This window comes from Pagrus major, chromosome 12, assembly GCF_040436345.1.
Source record: "Pagrus major chromosome 12, Pma_NU_1.0".
Classification (NCBI taxonomy): Eukaryota; Metazoa; Chordata; class Actinopteri; order Spariformes; family Sparidae; genus Pagrus; species Pagrus major.
The window spans coordinates 19,682,237-19,700,025 of NC_133226.1; the positions used below are offsets into that span (position 1 = coordinate 19,682,237).

At 38.9% G+C, this 17,789-nt stretch overlaps 2 protein-coding genes across 4 annotated transcripts in view; one reads left to right on the forward strand and one right to left on the reverse strand.

The window, feature by feature from the left end:
• The window catches only part of garnl3 (GTPase activating Rap/RanGAP domain like 3), a 77,764-nt gene extending 69,801 nt beyond the window's left edge, over positions 1 to 7,963 (forward strand). For 2 of the 3 annotated variants that reach the window (XM_073478139.1, XM_073478141.1), the window contains exons 28-31: positions 74 to 133; positions 3,245 to 3,463; positions 4,131 to 4,251; positions 4,342 to 7,963. In XM_073478139.1, the coding sequence (XP_073334240.1) occupies positions 74 to 133; positions 3,245 to 3,463; positions 4,131 to 4,251; positions 4,342 to 4,510 (569 nt within the window). In that variant the 3' untranslated portion in view covers positions 4,511 to 7,963. The remainder of the gene's footprint in view (positions 1 to 73; positions 134 to 3,244; positions 3,464 to 4,130; positions 4,252 to 4,341) is intronic. The other variant, XM_073478140.1, reaches the window with a different exon arrangement.
• A 5,323-nt stretch (positions 7,964 to 13,286) lies between these two features.
• On the reverse strand, positions 13,287 to 17,390 carry ptges (prostaglandin E synthase). The gene is made up of 3 exons (XM_073478174.1): positions 17,228 to 17,390; positions 17,033 to 17,115; positions 13,287 to 14,318 (listed from the first exon to the last, which is right to left on the reverse strand). The coding sequence occupies exons 1-3, from the start codon at positions 17,342 to 17,344 to the stop codon at positions 14,069 to 14,071; spliced, it is 450 nt and encodes a 149-aa protein (XP_073334275.1). The 5' UTR covers positions 17,345 to 17,390; the 3' UTR covers positions 13,287 to 14,068.
• Between the last annotated feature and the right edge of the window lie 399 nt (positions 17,391 to 17,789).

Sequence of the window (17,789 nt, forward strand, 5' to 3'; positions counted from 1 at the left end):
TACTGTGTGTGCCTAAATGTATGTGACTTTGTGTGTTCAGTTTGTGTAACCCTCTTCTTCATCCCTGGTTCAGATTCTATACGGATCCCCTATGGTACCAAGCTTTCCCTGTACATGTCTAAGGATGCCGAAGGTACTGCAGGACTCTCCCACAACTCGTCCTCAGTTCATGAAAAACGCTCATAATGCCGCTCCACTAACATGCACATGCTCCCAGAGTGTATCACCCTTTCTGCTCCGAGGCGGCATGTTGACTTGAACGTTGATTGAATGTTAAGTGAACATTATGTCTTCGCCATCCCCTCCCCCTTCTGTCTTAACTAATTAAAGCATTAGTGTGAGGAGAGAGTGAGAGGGGGGAAAAGGTGAGTGAGTGCAAAGTAAAAAGTGAGGCAAGGGGAGATAACGTCGATCAAGGCCGAGGGTTTTTAAATTACGGGGGAAAGAGTGGAGGAGACGCAGGGAAGGTATGCATGAGGGATAAAACGGGAGGGGTTGTGTACAAGCAGGAGGTTGGGAGAGAAGGAGGGAGAAAAGGGAAAGAGGGAAGGAGAAGACACGTCTGCCGCAGCATGATTTACAGATTGCACTGTCACCATGGAGACTTTTGTCAGCCCTCTCTTCGATCCAAAGTGGTAGTCCAAACAATCCGAGGGTGAGGGTGGGGGAGACGGTGTACAGCAGCCTAAAGGAGTGGGCTGAAGAAGGGGGGAGAAAGGTGGAAGGGGTGCTGACAAAAATCCCATCCTCTAACTGCCTGTGCGCCTGCCGTATCTGCTCCTCGGGGAGGGTTTCATCTGATGTAATCGCATCAGTAATGTGAACAAGATGCTGTTACTGATGTGGCTGCTGGCCGCCGCCGCCGCCGCTGCCACCTCCCTCCACTGGCTTAAATACACGGCAAAGACCTGCAGCAAAGCAGCTCTGGAGAATTGGACCTGCTCGAAAACCCTTATATTTATATTTGATTCATTTGCCAGTGCGATGGAGTGTGACACTTCCCCTGGTCCAGAAACGCATGTGGAATATATTGATATCTGCGACTATATATTCCAAGTAACTGCATGCTTTCCCGCATTTTGGTTTACTTCCATTTTTTGCTGTGTGACAGCACAGGTACAGAGGAGGATCTGTAACAACACTAACACGGTGTACCTGTCAAACATCAGCAGTGACCCTCTATTTTTCTCCGTGGCTCTTTACTCACCTCTCAACCGCTGACATTTCGGATGAGACGGTCCTCTTTGTGCGCCGTAGCCATCACATTAATTCAGTCTCATACATGTTACCAGCAGCCTGTCTCGATGGGGCAGAGCGAGGCTGCTGAACTGCAATGCTGCACCCTGATGGCTTAATCGGGCACTACACGTTGGCACACTGCAGCTTTGCGGGCAGATTGTGCCATTTGAAAAACTCCAAACATCCAGTTAATGTGGCCCAAACAGACTTCCAAGTGTTTATAGTCTCTGCTGAATAATAGATGGTCTCCTATGACTGGTTACAACTGAACAGTTTTATGACATGAGCTCTCTGTAGGAAGGATGATTAATTTTAGGATCAAGATGTCTTCATTTGAAAATCGAGGTTTGGTTCTATTGTATCAGCTTATCAACCTCCAGAGGTCGAGTGTGTGAGTTAGAGAGAGACTTTGGGTTCATATAAAGTGAGAAATGAAGGTCATCTTGCATATTTTAGTTCATAAACAACAATCAATTTTTCCAATTTTCACTTGCTTGAAACTTGCTTGAGGTTAGTTATCCATCACAATGAACTCTTTGCCTTTTAACCTTTATTTTTGTTAAAGCTTTGTAAGAAAGTGCTGTTACAGTCGGTGTCCGTTTTGAAAACTGTCTCTACTGGTGCATTTAAGGACTCTTTGAATATACATAAAAATGAAAACATTTCGTTTTAACAACATCTACGGTATGTTTGATTGCTGCATGTGTTGTGAGGTTGATTTTCTAAAACACGAAACAAGAGAACAATGCTTCAGTAATCACATAAATGTTCATAAAGGGTCCTTGAATGCATCACCAAGAGGATCCCGAAGGAAGAGTTTGACATCTTGGGAAATATGCTCATTCACGTTTTTTGCCAGAGATTACAGAGAAGATCGATACCTCTCTCATGTCTCTCCAGAAAATATGAAGACATTTAAGAAAACAGCAGGCACTTAGTTTAGCAAAGCATAAAGAAGCAGGGGGAACAGTAAATCCAAGTTTTTGCATGTCATGAATCAGCATTAGCTACATGAGAGTCACAGATGTAAACAACTGCTTCTGTAGAAAACTCTTCTAACCATCTGGATGAGAAAATGTTCCATCTGTTGCACAATAAAAAAAAACATTTCTAACCTTTTCTCAAGTTGTAACTCTTGTTTTCTATCTATGGAGTTGGCCGGCTGCCATTTTCGATTGGATTAAGAAATAAAGTCAGCGTGGGGTAAAAGGTTACAGAATATTTTCCTCATCCAGATGGTCAGAAGTCTCATTGGGGACTATGGAAATACCATCAGAACAGAAACATCTATTTCAAATGTAACTAATATTATTAGCCTGCATGAGAGGCACAAGGTAGAGCTAAGAAACAGCTAGCCAAAAACATTTTCACACTTTGGTTTTTTGTACGGTTTAAAAAATAGAGATAAAGAGTGTTATTCAGTGAGCTTTAGAGTGCTAGTAGGTGGATTTTTACGATATTTTAGCCTTTGGACGGGCCAGGCTAGCTTTTTCCCCATGCTACCTGTATTTATGCTAAGCTAAGCTAACCACCTGTTGGCTTTCGCTTCATTATTTACCAGACAGACATGAGAGTGGTGTCTATCTTTTCATCCAGCTATGGGTAAGAAGTCAAATAAAAATGTTTCCCAAAACATCGAGCTATTTCTCTATCTCAAGAAAAAGTCACAGTAGCATTGCCATGCAACAGTCATGTAATTTTGACAAAAAATAAAGCACCGATAATGACAAAATATTCTGTGGCATGCTTTCAATACATATGCATTCTTGTAGCTAGTGAGCTAAAACATGCAAAAACACTGTAATGCATCAGGCCAGGAGTTTCAAACATTTCTCATTAACTGCCACACATTTCTTCTGCCTTTATATGTGTCTCTTTTCCAACATTCTTTCCTATCTTTGCTCTGTTTATCTCCTTACTTCATATCTTCTCTTGTCACCCGCCTCCTTCCTTCTTTCTGATTTTACCCGCCGCTCTCCTGTTTCCATCCATTTCTTCCTCCCAGGTGAAGCAGCATGTAAGCACATGTTCAAGATCCCTCTGTGTAACTTGGTCGGCCGCAGCATCGAAAGACCCCTCAAGTCCCCTCTGGTCAACAAGGTGCTGACGACGCCGGCCCCCGCCATGGTACCCTCGACTCCCCTCATCTCCGCCACACACTCGCTTTCCCTGTCCCGCATGGAGATTAAAGAGATAGCCAGCCGCACACGGAAGGAGCTGCTCGGTAAAAATATATTTATCTGTATTTTTTAGTTTGAAATCTTTAAAACATTAAATTAAATTATCAACAGAATGTAAAGAAATAACAGTTTTGATGTTTGTCGAATACGTTTATGTATTGCTCCGCAGAGATATCAATTGAAGTTAGCGTGCTAATCATCTAGCCGCCAGCCAATTTGTAACTCATGAGGTCATAGTTGGCTCTGTCCAACTCTAAAGCTTACTAATTAACGCGTTATTCTATAGCTATGTCGTAGCCAGGCAGCAGTTAAAGGTTAAATACAAATTGTTGTTTTCATGCTTTGTTTTTAGTCATAATGTGTTAATTATTGAGTTTTAGAAATGCCAGTAGGGGGGATTTTGTTACCTAGCTAGAGCCAGGCTAGCTATTTTTATCTTCTTCTGATCTTTATGCTAAGTGAAGCTGAGCTAACTCGCTGCTAGCTGTAACCTAACCAAGTCGTTTTGTTGTCTTAAAGCACAAAAATAAAAAGTAATAACTCAACTCATTGTAAAAATGGTAAAACCAAACTGACTTTTCACAGCTAGCATCAGGCGACAAATACTAGCCAATCACAGCACAGTAGTAAAGCGAATAAGCGTATTCCTCAAATTTTGTAGTAGTATCCCTTTAACTCATCTACATTTTCTGTTACTTCATACCAACGAAGGCTTGACAGAGGAACCAAGTGGGAAGCCAGACAGTGGAACAGTCAAACAGAGGAAGATGAGCAAAAAGAACACCGAGGAGGAGCCCAAAGCACGAGCACTGACGTCAACAAACAGTGACAGGTGACAGCGACAGATTCAGCAGCAGCGATGTTGCACATTTAACAGCCGCATGATGTTATCTGAGCTTGAGTCATATCTTTCTGTGCACAGCAGGTTAGCCTCAGAGTCTGTTGAAACAGAGCTGGACCTCCAGCTGCATTGTTCGTCCAGTTCGGAGGCGGAGCCGGAGAAGGTGGTGCTGCAGGCGGAGAGCCCGCCTCTCGCCAGCGCCTTTGCCCTTACCACATCCTTCGAAGAAGATGTCCTGGACCTAAAGTGAAGACAATCCCATCATGCACTTCTCTGCCCACCCACTCCTGTACTGTCACCATTATTTTATTGTTTGTTTGGTTTGCTTTTATTTTCTTGTTTGTTAAATTTTATTGTCTTATTTTTTTTTTTTTGTATCTTGGGTCTCCCCATTCATCGGACAAGATGGGTGCAGCGGGAGTTAAAACATGTCTGTGCGTGTGTGTTTGTTTTTCACGAGCAGTCCCTCAGCCACTGTGCATTGGGTGTTTGTGTTGCCCCCGCAGCAAATAACCCAAAGAGGTGTCGAGGTTGTGTAAAATGCCGTGGTTGATATAGAGTTCTGCAACAGCCTTGAGGTAATGTTAACGGTTTGATCCCAAACCGCAAACTGAATGTAAATCTGAGCACCGAGGCACGACAGAAATCTCATTCACAACGCCCTCTGAAGTTGCTAGAGCTTAATGTGTTGTATATTATGTGATTATTTCCAATCCACTTTCAAATGTTGTATGATATGCATATGTATGTGTACATCTGTTTATACATGAAGATGCATACACTGTGACAGGCGTGTATGCCTGTCACGCCTGTGATGCATATTTATAGATATATTATAAAAATCCATTTTATTCCCATATTTAGTAAAAGTATGTTTTATGCTCTCTGCACATATTAGTCCTTATTCCTCTCCTTATTCACAGCATACAGGTAGACAGGGCTGGAGGCAAAGTCTCCCACAAGTGCCATTTCCCAGCATCCTCCACTGAACTACACCTCTAACAGCCACCACATTCTGGTGTCTGACAGTAGCAGCCATGATTGTAGTCCACATTAGATTACTACAGTGACCCACAAATCCATTCAGTTTGGATAAATTCACTTCCTGGAGGCACTCTCTTGAGGCCACATGCACTTAACGGTTCCCCCCGTAAGAATGAGCCCAGCTTAAATCTGCATGACCCACCTTTGCTGCAAGTATTGTGACTTCCGCGCCAAAAAATAGCTTCTTTTGAAACTATGAGGTCTGCGACATCATACCAGACATGGCAGCATAAAGCAAACCACAACCTGAGATGACGGAAAGAGTGTGGATGTTAAAAGACTGTCATGTGTGATGGTCCAGGGTACAACAATACAGGAAGGGGAAGAGACAGAACCACAGTCTTACATAAAAACAAAGTTAAAGTAGAGTATATTACCATAAACATCATAAAAAATATATATATTAAAGTCAGCAAAAAGCTATCTTGGTTATCGACAGTAAAATACAATTATGGGTGAATTATTTTTAACTTGTGTCTTCTTTCTATTTGTGGAAGACACATGAAGGGAATACATTTTTAAACTTTAATGTAGCCCAAAATGAAATATTGTTTATATTGCACATTTCAAATACATTCTAGATACACTTTTAAAAGCTGACTTTACTTAAATAAAGTCAGACAAACCAATGACCTCAGAATCGACGAGTAAAGTAGACTATAAAAATAAGTTTTAAACAACTTAAAATGATGAGTCTACTTTACTTAGTCATTTTAAATATACGGTTTCCTTGATTTTGTTTTCGGTAAGGTTACTTTGTCAGACTGAAACTGAAATACAAAGAAAATGGAAAAACAATATAGAAGAAATAAAAAATCACTAAATTGTGATTCAGCACTCACTTGGACACCCTCACTTTATTTAAAAAACACATTTTTTCAATGATTTTAAACCTTTGCCACAAAGGTTTTCATTCCTGGTCTTCAGAGTCCCACATGCTTGGCTGGTCTTTGTTCTAGATGTCCACTAAAAGCCTGATTTACAGCTGTTTGTTACACCTGGTGCAGGAGCACAGCTATGAATTATGGGATGCTGGTGACACTCCAATTTTCTTTTACTCCCATTCTGCTATGTGTCTATTGATAAACACCTGTACAGATCTTGAAAGCCAACACCTGCACATAATTTAATTTACTGATCAATTATCAGACACTTCCTCAACTGAACTGTCAGGTATTTGTCAGACGCTGACTGCAGTTATTGCAAGTCATTATTTAACTTGAACTGGCCGTCCTTCCCTCAAAATCTGTTGAGGAAGGACAACGGGGAACATTTCATTCCAGCTGACATCCTGACTTTTACTCTGGAGTAACAAAGGTGCACTCCAGACATTTTGTACTGCACTTCCATGAAGTTGGAGGACCCAGAGGAGATAGACCAAGAAGAAATCCAAATTGAATTATTGCATTTTCATTTTGAATAAAAAAACACATGTATATGTGAAAAATTTTAATGCTATCATGGAATTACATTTTTCTATTTTCAAGTTTTAATAAAGTCCCCTATGGGCTCCCATACACAGCAGCCTATGGCAGTGCATACAGGGCTTAGATATCAGCTGTTACCCTCTGCTTTAACGGCTTACAATATATTTTTTACAATTCATCCGTTTCCTACAACTTTAACCCTTCCTCCTCCTCCATATAAAGTCAAGCCAGCAAAGCAGTTTAGCTCCCAGCCATCCATCAGACAGTGCAGTTCAGCTCCCAGCTTCACGACACTCCGCGTTTGCATTTCAACAGCCAACAATCTCACTAAAATGTCTCCAGAAATTGCTTTCTCTAGTTAAAATACTTTCATTGCACTGAGCACTGAGTAGTACTTAATCTAATATCACACAGTGAAAATGTTCTGAGTCATGAGACAGCCAGTTAAACCAAAGGAGAAAGCTTCAAGGATCCACAAAGAGATGTAGGGAAACAATCTATGAGCCGTAGTTCTGACTATGCTAATATAGGTATGAGAGCGCCTCTATGTGGTGGTTTCACAACACAGCAGCCTTCAGATCTTGCATGAGCCTCCTCCGCCTCCTCCTTTCCCCTCACACCTCTCCTCTGTCGCAGTGTGAACCCCTTTCAACTCTATATCACAACTCAGAAAAACTAAAAAAGGGAAGAAGAAGAAGAACAGGAAGGGGGGGATTTTTACAAAGGTACTCTACTTTAGTGTTTATTACTCTGAATGAGTGTGGGTGGCTCAGAGATGCCTGGCAGTTACAGTTTGTAACCCTGCTTCTCCCACTTATGATGTTCCTATTTCTCCTGTATTTCTGTCGAGTAATCTTTGTTCCTACCTCCCCTTGGCATTTTCACTGTTTTTTTTGTTTTGTTTTGTTTTGTTTTTGTATTTGAATCTATATTTACTGTTTAGACTGTTGCTGAACCTCCTGTGATATCAAAATGAAAGAAAATTAACAAAAAAAACACCAAGTGTCTTAAAATATTGTATCGCCATCGTTTTTAATGCCAAGTACTACTTGTAAATGTTTGTGTATCAAATGTGGCCTCAAATGAAACTGAACTATATTATTATTATTATTATTATTATTATTATTATTATTATTATTTGAGCAATTATTTTAAACAAGTGCTGTAGACCACTGCTGTGAAAGTAGTCGATTCTGTTCATTGATATGTAATAAATATTTATGAAATTTGAACTGTTTGGCTTTTTTTTTGCTGTCAAGCTCATTCCCCCACTTCAGACCGGGTGTGTTGTGGTGTATGATGTAACATGAAAAAGGCTCATATATCAGAATGAGGCCATTAAATGTTACTGCTTGATCTGACTTGCTGATAATATCTTCCACCTATGACACTGACGGCAGACTAGCACCAATTATAACACATTTCTCGCCAAATTAAAGACATGGCAGTAGTGTTACATACTCTGCGAACATATCATAGATGTATTTTGTGTTTAGTCTGCTCTCAGAAATGAAAACTCCCCCTGGAAGCATGAATGGTTTAGTCCAATTAACATATTATTTAGAACATGAGGTCGTGGTGCAGTTCAGCCTCTTAGGGTCAAAATGAGTATTACACAAACGGGCACTTGGAAAAATGGGCTTTACCAAAAAAAAAAAAAAAAAGTTTTCCGCTGCCAAAACTTTTTTTTCACTCTGTTTTACATATGAAAAAAAATATTTTCACACAGTTTCACACACGGAAAAAAAATTCTCCTGAATGTTTTTTTTCCGCTCAGTTTCACACATCAACATTGTTTTTCTCCCTGAAAAACCCAAAATGTTTTGCATTTGGTTTTCCACATGAAAAAAAAGTTTTTTTCCTGAAAAGAAAAAAGTTTTTTCCTGAAAAAAAGAAACCCAAAACGTTTTGCATTTGGTTTTCCATTAGAAAACGTTTTTTTCCTGAAAAGAAAAAAGTTTTTTTCTGAAAAGAAAAACGTTTTTTTCCTGAAAAGAAAAGACATTACCCTGAAAAAACAAAACAAAAAAACTCTGCCCTTGGCTTTACACATGAAAAAAATGTTTTCTCCTGAAATTTTTTTTTCAGAATTGTTCCCATGATTTTTTTTTCTCCTTAAAAAAAAAAAATTTCACTTGGTCTTACACAAGCAAAAGAAAATGTATCCTGATTGTTTTTCCACTCAGTTTCACACATGAACTTTTTTTTTCCTTCCAAAAGTTGCATTTGGTTTTCCACATGAAAAAAAGTTTTTTCCTGCAAAAGATTTCTTGTCCAGAAAATTTATTCTGATTCTCTTTTTTGAAAAAAAAAAAAAAAACATTTTGCATTTGGTTTTCTACTTGAAAAAAAATTTCCTGAAAAAGATTATTTGTCCTGAAAACCAAAAAAAATCATTCAGTTTCTCACATGAAATAAAAAAAAATCTCCTGAAGAAAAATTGCACTCCGCTTTACACATGAAAAAACCCAGTTGTTTCACCCATGAAATATTTTTTCTCCTAAAAAATTTTTTTTTTTCACTTGGTTTTACATATGAAAAAAAAAATGTATCCTGATTTTTTTTTCACTTGATTTCACCCATGAAATTATATTTTTTCAACCTAATTTTTTTTTTCCCCACTCGGTTTCACACATGATTTCTTTATTCCTTCTGACAAACAAAACAACATTTTGCATTTGGTTTTCCACATGGAAAAAAACATTTTTTCTGATAAAACAAACAAAAAAATATTTCAGTTTCACACATGGAATAAAAAAATCTCCTGAAAAGAAATTGCATCCACTTGTTTAACCTATGAAATATTTTTTTCACTTGGTTTTACACATGAAAAAGAAAATGTTATCTCCTGAAAAACCCATGGTTACGCAAGCCCTACAGGGCCATGCATTCATACATTTTATGTCCTCCATTTTCCCGTGGTAACAAGTTAATTTCATTTGTTTTCTAGAGATCTTGAGTTATTATCTCGAAATAACAACTGCCATTTTCCCGAAATAACAAGTTAATTTCATTTGTTTTCTAGAGATCTCGAGTTATTATCTAGAAATAACAACTGCCATTTTCCCGAGATAATGGAATAATTTTCTCGAGATCTCGAGATAACGAAACTTTGTTTTCCCGAGATAATGGAATAATTTTCTCGAGATCTCGAGATAACGATATAATTAATCTGAGATCTTGGGATAATGACTGTGATATGATAGGCCTGAGATTATGGAGACGCCTGGGACCTCGTAACTGGTCAGCTATGTAGTTAACGACGACATCAGGCTCACTTAGATTGTGCCGCCGATATAGCTGAAGCCTTTTTAGATTACGCACACTAATGTGTATATTATCTGTAATAGCAAGGCATAATGCTATTTCAGCCTGTGTCAGGCCTTGATTGAAAAGATATGTGACGCGGTGATCGATATGCTCCTGCTCCTCTGACATTGCTACACTGAATGATGTTTCCTGCAATGATTTAATATACTACACTATCGTTTTGTTTTCTCAAGATCTCGAATTGATTATATCATTATCTCGGGAAAACAAAGTTTCGTTATCTCGAGATCTCGAGAAAATTATCCTGTTATCTCGGGAAAACGGCAGTTGTTATTTCGAGATAATAACTCCAGATCTCGAGAAAACAAATGAAATTAACTCGTTATCACGGGAAAACGGAGGAAATAAAATGTATGAATGCATGGCCCTTTAGGGCTTCCATACATGATATCACCCATGATACAAAAAAATTCTTCAGTTTTTTTCTTGAAATATTTCTTGCCTGGGTTTGCATTTGAAAAAATAAATTAATTAATTTCTCCTGACATTTTAACAATGTTAGGAACAAGGTTTTAATTGAAAACAATGTAAATCAGTCTTGGAAAATGGATCACATAAAAAAAAAAATTACTTCATGGTTGCACCAAAGAAAAGCCACAGGATCAAAATCAGTCAGAGACATCATCTTGGGAACATGAATACAATTTCATGCCACTCCAACAGTTTATTGACTATTTCAGTCTGGACCCATCGATCAACACTGGCATGAGTAGAGCCTGTGTAAAGTTCTGTTATCTAGAAACAAGAACAGCAGCACTTAACATGGGTCATGATCTTGCCACAAAAGAAAGTACAAACAAAAGCTGATAAAATGTGTTCTGCAGTACACCCTCAGTTTTATCAGATCTTTGGAATTCCTCAAATCTTTCATCACTTTGAGCTGTAAATTACATGGTGGCACGTTTCCTGAGAAATACAAGCACACACACACACAAACACACACACACACACACACACAACACCACTTAAAGTTTAAGGTCTACCAGATCAAAGTGTGTCTGCCTCTGTGTTATTTACTGCAGTTATGCAAAAACAACATGGGAAAGTCAAATGTCTTACTAAGTACCACCTGTGCTGTCGTGTAAACTAATGAGGTGTGATTATGGAGGCGACCACAGACCATTCGTTCTGTCAGAAGGAGAAAATCTGAACCATGTGATTGTAGTAGCAGTGGTAGTAGATATACATTTCCTCAAGTACTTACTTAGGTACAATTTTGGAAGTTTTACCTCTTGAGGCTCCAAGAGGTAAAATTAATTAAAAATTTGAAATATTTCCAAAAAGCCAAGATTAGAGAAATGTAAAAAAAAAGAAAAAACGTCACAAATGCAAAACTTAAGTATATCTCGATGATACTTTTGCATTTTTACTCGAAACTGTTGGATAGTTGATTTTTGAGTCCTCGTCAAATACTGACACTACCCTCCCAAAACGTGAGTATTATCTTACCAACATGAGCTTTAAGTAGGATTTTGGAGGACTTGTACTTGAATTTCTTTATTTTTTATTAATAGTTTTTGATATCATGGTATTACTATAACATTTTTTTTTTTACATTATTTTGTGAGAGTTTTTGATTGTCTATTGATAGCATGGTGCCTGCAGACTTTGTTTTAATTTACTTATTTAGCTTCAATGAAACCCCTTTAAACACATTTTATTTCCCATGCTTTGGGATGGCGGGCTACCCGTCCTCTAATCCCAAAGCATCAGTATTTGACAAGTTGGGAATGAGACTCAAAAATCTATTTTTCTCACAAATAAGACCTTATATTATATATTTTTGTATTTTGATGTGGTTAGAAACCGTTTCTCTGGCTCTAGTGTAGAAATCAGTACTGCTACAACAACACTGTATTCACCAGCTAGTTGCTAATTGTCTCTGCTGTTGAGTGCTGAGCAGGTGGTCTAAAACAACACTATGACAGCCTTGTGAGAGTAAAACAAAACAGTAAAGTTTCAGGTCAGACAGCTAAACCATAAGCTGAAAACATGTTCTGAAGCTCCCTAAAGCCAGGCAGACACTACCTCCTTCCCTGAGAGACATCTTCAACACTGTCACTTTTGCTCTGACAATTTGGATTACTTCAACTGAGAGATCTGAACGATTCTTCCGCCCGTGTTGATCAAAACTGACTGTGACCACAAGGTGGCGATAAATAATGACACTACAGCACTTTGATGAAATCACAAAGAAAGATTTTTGTTTTATTTTTCAAGTTTTTATTGCTTTCTGCCACTCTCTGCTCTCTCCTCGCTTAACAGTAGGCCGCCCTGTCGAACATAAGCTGATCTCCAGACTGTGACCAGCCAGGGGCAAAGAAAACATAGCTTTTGAAAGAGTTATCACTTGATCCGGCCTGAAGAAACAAAAAGAAGTTTTGAGCAGCCATACATTTCCTGTTACTCAATACTTTTAGCTACATTGCAGAGCTGTGATTTCTATGAGTGAGTCAGGCCTCACAGCTCATTCACTCGGTGAGCTCATCAGCTGAAAATGAGAGTGGTGAGGAGAGAAAACGTGAGTATAGTGCAGGACAGAGGATGTGCCTTGTTTCCTGTTACCCTGAAGGTACAGGCGTGTTGAGACGACCTCACTGTTGACATATAAAGGATGTAGACACACCCCTGTGTGATTGTAAATAGCTTTACGTTTTAACCCAGATCATATGAGCTGCTACTCACTGAAAGGACAGGGTGAGGCTTTTCCAGCCCCCCTCCCACCTTCTCCACATTTGTTGTATTTCTTTTGTTTTGGAATAAAACTCCATAATCACAAAACATTCCAGCTCTGTAATTGCAAGTTCAGTCATCACTGGTTGGAAAATTACTGGGAACTGGGAAATTCTTGCTTGTGAGATAGAACAAAGCCAAAGATGTTTTGTCAAAGAGCTTTTCTCTCATAATGCAACAGGTAATTTAAACAGATTAACATGTTAAGCATAAATACTTTCTGTCCGTATGTCTGTACAGCTTTCCCAGCACCCTCCGGGCCCCTCAGGGTACGTCAGTGAACACAGCACGGCCAAAGGACTTACATAATAGGTGGAGGAATGCTGGAGCTTTGCCGCGGACTTCTGGATCGTCTCACTCTTACACACAAACACACACAAAGTGGGGCCCCGTCCCTGTAAAACACTAGAACAAACTGTCTCTGCACGACCAGACAGAGTCAACAGAATAATCGCTCCACTGAGAGACAATTAAGTGAATGAAGAAACTTGGTTGCATGTGTGATTTGCTTTATTGTCTGCAAACATGGACTCAAAAACATCACTGTATACATTACAATGAATAATAAATTAGTATTAACAGCTTCGAAATGTGTATTCACAGATGCATTCTCACTTTTTTTTCTGTTCTTTGTTGTTGCAGGATTTATTCCCAGTCCAAACAGACTCTTGCCTTTAAAAGGACATTGAGAGACAGTTTTACTCACGCAGTAAAAAGCATCGAGTGTCTTTTAAATCTCTCAACACGTCATTAGTCACCGAGCCAGGATTCACTGCAGTTTGGTTGAACTCAAACAAATGTTAACACAACAGATGGAATATCTACGCAGGAAACAAATGAAGCCGCAGGAGATACAACACCACAAGAATGGTGGTCTGTGTTGTGTGTAAACACAGAATGTGGGCATGGATGAACGTACAGTGCAGCGAGAGGCTAAAACTAAACTGTTCGGCAAAAAAACGAGCAACAACCTTCATTTGCATGTTAAATACAGTACAAGACGTCAACTTCAAATGACTTTTAAGATATTCTCACAGTTCAAAAATGTAAATAAAACAATAAAAAATACTGACAACATCTCACAAAACCCAGCTGAGGTGTAATCACACACCTTATATTGCACCATCACTGACATTCTTCTCTTTTATGTGCTCCCTCAAAGGAGGCCTCTCGGGTATCCTCCTCTGGCTTTTTCTGACACACATAACAAATCATAACCACCATCTTTCCAAGCCAGAACACCACCTCTGATTCAGTTCCACATTCCTGGATATTTAGGCGTACACTGCGACTGCGATCAGGATCTGCACGGCCATAGAGACACAAGGTATCTGTGCGATGGTGTAGGCAAGAGAGCGGGTCGGCGCTCGCAGGGCGAACAGGTAGGCGACGCTGTGCAGCATACGAGCCAAGAAGAAGACCAGGAAGTGAATGCGGGCCACAGACAGAGAAGGTCCAGTCATGGCGTACACAGCACCCAGGAAGAGGAAGGGGTAGATGTTCTCCATGTCGTTACGATGAGCTCTATAGGAAAGAAGAAGATGGTGATTCAGTGATACACATCTGTTTTCAGTAGCCTGTAATGTTGTGACTCAGCTGTCTACGGTCCATTGAAGTGATGATGTAATAAAAAGTTTTCCTCAATTATTCTAGTGACTCATTCAAATTCTCAATAATATTGTGGTTTCCTGTAACTTTTTCCTGTAGAGTCTGTTGTGGGTGAAACCCCTGCTTATGAAACACTGTGGATTCTGTCATTTCTCAGATAGGTGACTCTGTTTAATTAACTCTAGGAAAGACCTGATGAGTCACATGCAAGGAAAAGTACTCAGTACTCGAGTAAAAACAGACCAGCATTGAAAACATTACTTAGCCTTATCATTTACATAGAAGAATTGGTGATTTTGTTTCTTTTGTTGTTACTTTAGTACCACCTAGTGGTGATTGCAGAAAGCTGCATTGGAAAGGAAGTGAGGTAAAAGGGAATATGCAGAATAACATGAAGTGGTAATCAGGACGTGGTTTTTCCATGGCTCATGAGATCATCACAGTGCTGCAGCCTTCTTAATCCTTCCGTCTGTAAGTCATACAGTATTTACAATTGTATTAACATGTCTACGAAACTATTTCTCTAGTTTGAGTACAGTGTTTTTGATGATGGTTGGTTTGCTGTCGACTTTATGTCAGTTATCTTTTCTTTAATGATGTACTAGATACTAGATGTACTATAATTATTTAATTTAAACATGTGCATCTTTGTCTGTGATGCAGCATGCAATCAGCAAAGTAACTAAAGTTATCAAATACAGTTAATGACGTGAGTAAAAAGTACAGTTTTTGCCTCCAAAATGTGGTGGGGTGGAAGGATAAAGTAGCAGACAGTGGAAGTAATCAAGTAAAACATAAATACCTCAAAATTGTACTTAAGTACGGAAGCCCTAAAGGGCCATGCATTCATACATTTTATTTCCTCCGTTTTCCCGTGATAACGAGTTAATTTAATTTGTTTTCTCGAGATCTCGAGTTATTATCTCGAAATAACAAGTGCCGTTTTCCCGAGATAACGGTACTGTACTTAAGTACAGTACTTTGGTTTTTAAAAATCATATATTACAAGGTCTTCATATGTTTTGGGTGCAATAATCTGCCTTTGTAAAGTAACTAAAGCTGTGAATTAATTAATTATAGTGAAGTCAAAAGTAAAAGTCGAACGTGGCATGAAAAGACTTGAGTAAATGTACTTAGTTACATTCCACCACTGTGTATCACACAACAGCAGACATCTGTAAGTTCTCCCCGTGTAAGCTGAGTCAGAGCACCGATCAGCTCCACTGTTTCGCTACTTCCTTTCCGCCCACTGACTTCAGTGTTTTAATAATATTATTATAAGAAGCCTGCCCAGTTAACAGTTCTTCCAGAAACAGCACATTAATAAAAGATTGTTGGCCTGGCACACTATTAGACTACGTCATATTGTTGCAATTTGTGAACCAGATTTAAAAAAAAAAAAAAAGACATATCAGGATTTGTATCTGTCTGCCAATGAGCAGCTGTTTCCCGTCACAAGTACATGGATGGTCCAAGATAGACAGATGTGGAAACCAGAGGGAAAAAAGTTTAGACTCGCAGAAAAACATCTGCTGTCACGGACCATTTTCTGACAAGTCAAAACATAGCAGTGAAGCTCCTGCAGCCTACAAACGCTTGTTGTAAAAAGCACTGAAGGAAATCACTTGATCTCACAGCTGAGTTGTGAGAAAATCTCTCTAAAAACCCCAGAAGCGTCTATAAAACCTTTTTAACATAACCTGTCTCTAATGCTCAACACAATTAGATATCCTAATGTAGAAACTGTACGGGCAGGAAGTGTACAGGATCTATGCGACCATCAGTAGTGATAAGTTCATATAGTACATTTGATGTACTTGTACTTTACCTGAGTATTCTATAGTTACTTCTAACTCCACTACAGTTCAGATACAGATACACTGAAGTAGTTTTACTCCTCTTTTATTTGAAAGCAATGAAAGATCTACATATGATGAGCTCAGTGATGGAATGTAACTAAGTACATTTACTCAAGCACTGTACTTGAGTAAGATTTTGAGATACTTTATATTTCGACTCCACTTCATGTTGGAGGCAAGTTTTGTAATTTTTACTCCACTACATTTATTTGGTAACTTTAGTTACTAGCTACTTTGCAGATTGCATGCTGCATCAGATTCCAAAAATCAGAAAATGTTAAATATAGTATATTGTGTATCACTATTATTAAGTTTGTGCTTATGAGGGGATGGTGCGTCTGTCTGCAAAAGTAGTTCTGTTGTAATGTGTCTAGTTACTCCTTAATAGTTACTTTTAAAAGTAATGCTAACCTAGCACTGCTTATGAGTACATATTTCTGACATACATTTACTTGGGTGACAATATTTTCCATGTAGTGCTTTTACCTTTACTACCTCAACCAGCTACAGCAGTAAAACCTCCTTTAACATGAAAGCATTGGTAATAATGTGATAGTATAACAGTCACAGGGGACATTTCTCTGCATTTAGTACTCTTATTCCTGATTGTACATGCTTTTATTCAAGTTACATTTTCAATGCATTGCCTTTTGCTTGTAACAGACTAGTTGTACAATGTAGTATTAGAACTTAAACTGTGTTTCTGTAACAGTGGAAAGTAAAATAACTAAGTATTTTAACAAAATAAAAGCACATCTTATGCTCTCTTACCTCAGGCACCTCTCCACGTCTGGATCCTCTCTGTGAAACTGTAACCCTCCGTGTCTCAGCGAGTCCTCAGGGTTGGCAAAAGCCTGTCAAGAAAAGAGGAAGAAACTTTGCATGAGTGAAAGTTCCCCGCCGCAGAGATAATAATGTTGTAGACACATATTTGTGCGCTCCCTGCTCTCTAATGCAGCCGCTCACCTTTTTACGCAGCCTCACTTGTCCCGTTATAATCGCAATGATGTACATTTTTAACACCAGGAGCACGCCGTAGAAAACGAAGCAGGAGAAAACTTCATTTCTAATCAAGGCTGACATGGTTTTGTTGAAATGATCGAAGCTGGTATTGAAATGGAAGAGGAACTCTGAGACTGGTGCGTGCGTAAAGCTGCAATAAAAGTGAGAGTGAGCCAGAGGGGAAAGGCTTTTATGTACCGTCTGTGGTGCCTCCACCCACTGAAATGATTCAGGTTGAACGCAAAAGACGGAATCTTTCATTCATAATTCCGTGAATCCCGGACTAAGGAGTGGGATACGTTGGCACGCAAAAATTGGTTCCCCGGGGCGATTCTTAATTAAGGAGTGGCTGGAAGAGGTATTCACACCTTTCACTTACAGTATCAATACCCCACTGAAGAAATACACTGTTACAAGTAAAAGACCTGCATTTGAGATTTTACATAAGTGTTGGCAAGAATATGCTACTTGAAAGTGTTATTCCTGATGTATTATTATATAAGGATTATGTTTCTGCATAAAGTCA

Coding starts and splice junctions, on each gene's coding strand:
- ptges (XM_073478174.1), bottom strand. CDS start 17,344: ATGTCAGCCTTGATTAGAAATGAAGTTTTCTCCTGCTTCGTTTTCTAC. Junction 17,116..17,227: donor AAGTGAGGCTGCGTAAAAAG/GTGAGCGGCTGC, acceptor TTTTCTTGACAG/GCTTTTGCCAACCCTGAGGA. Junction 14,319..17,032: donor GACGTGGAGAGGTGCCTGAG/GTAAGAGAGCAT, acceptor TCTTTCCTATAG/AGCTCATCGTAACGACATGG.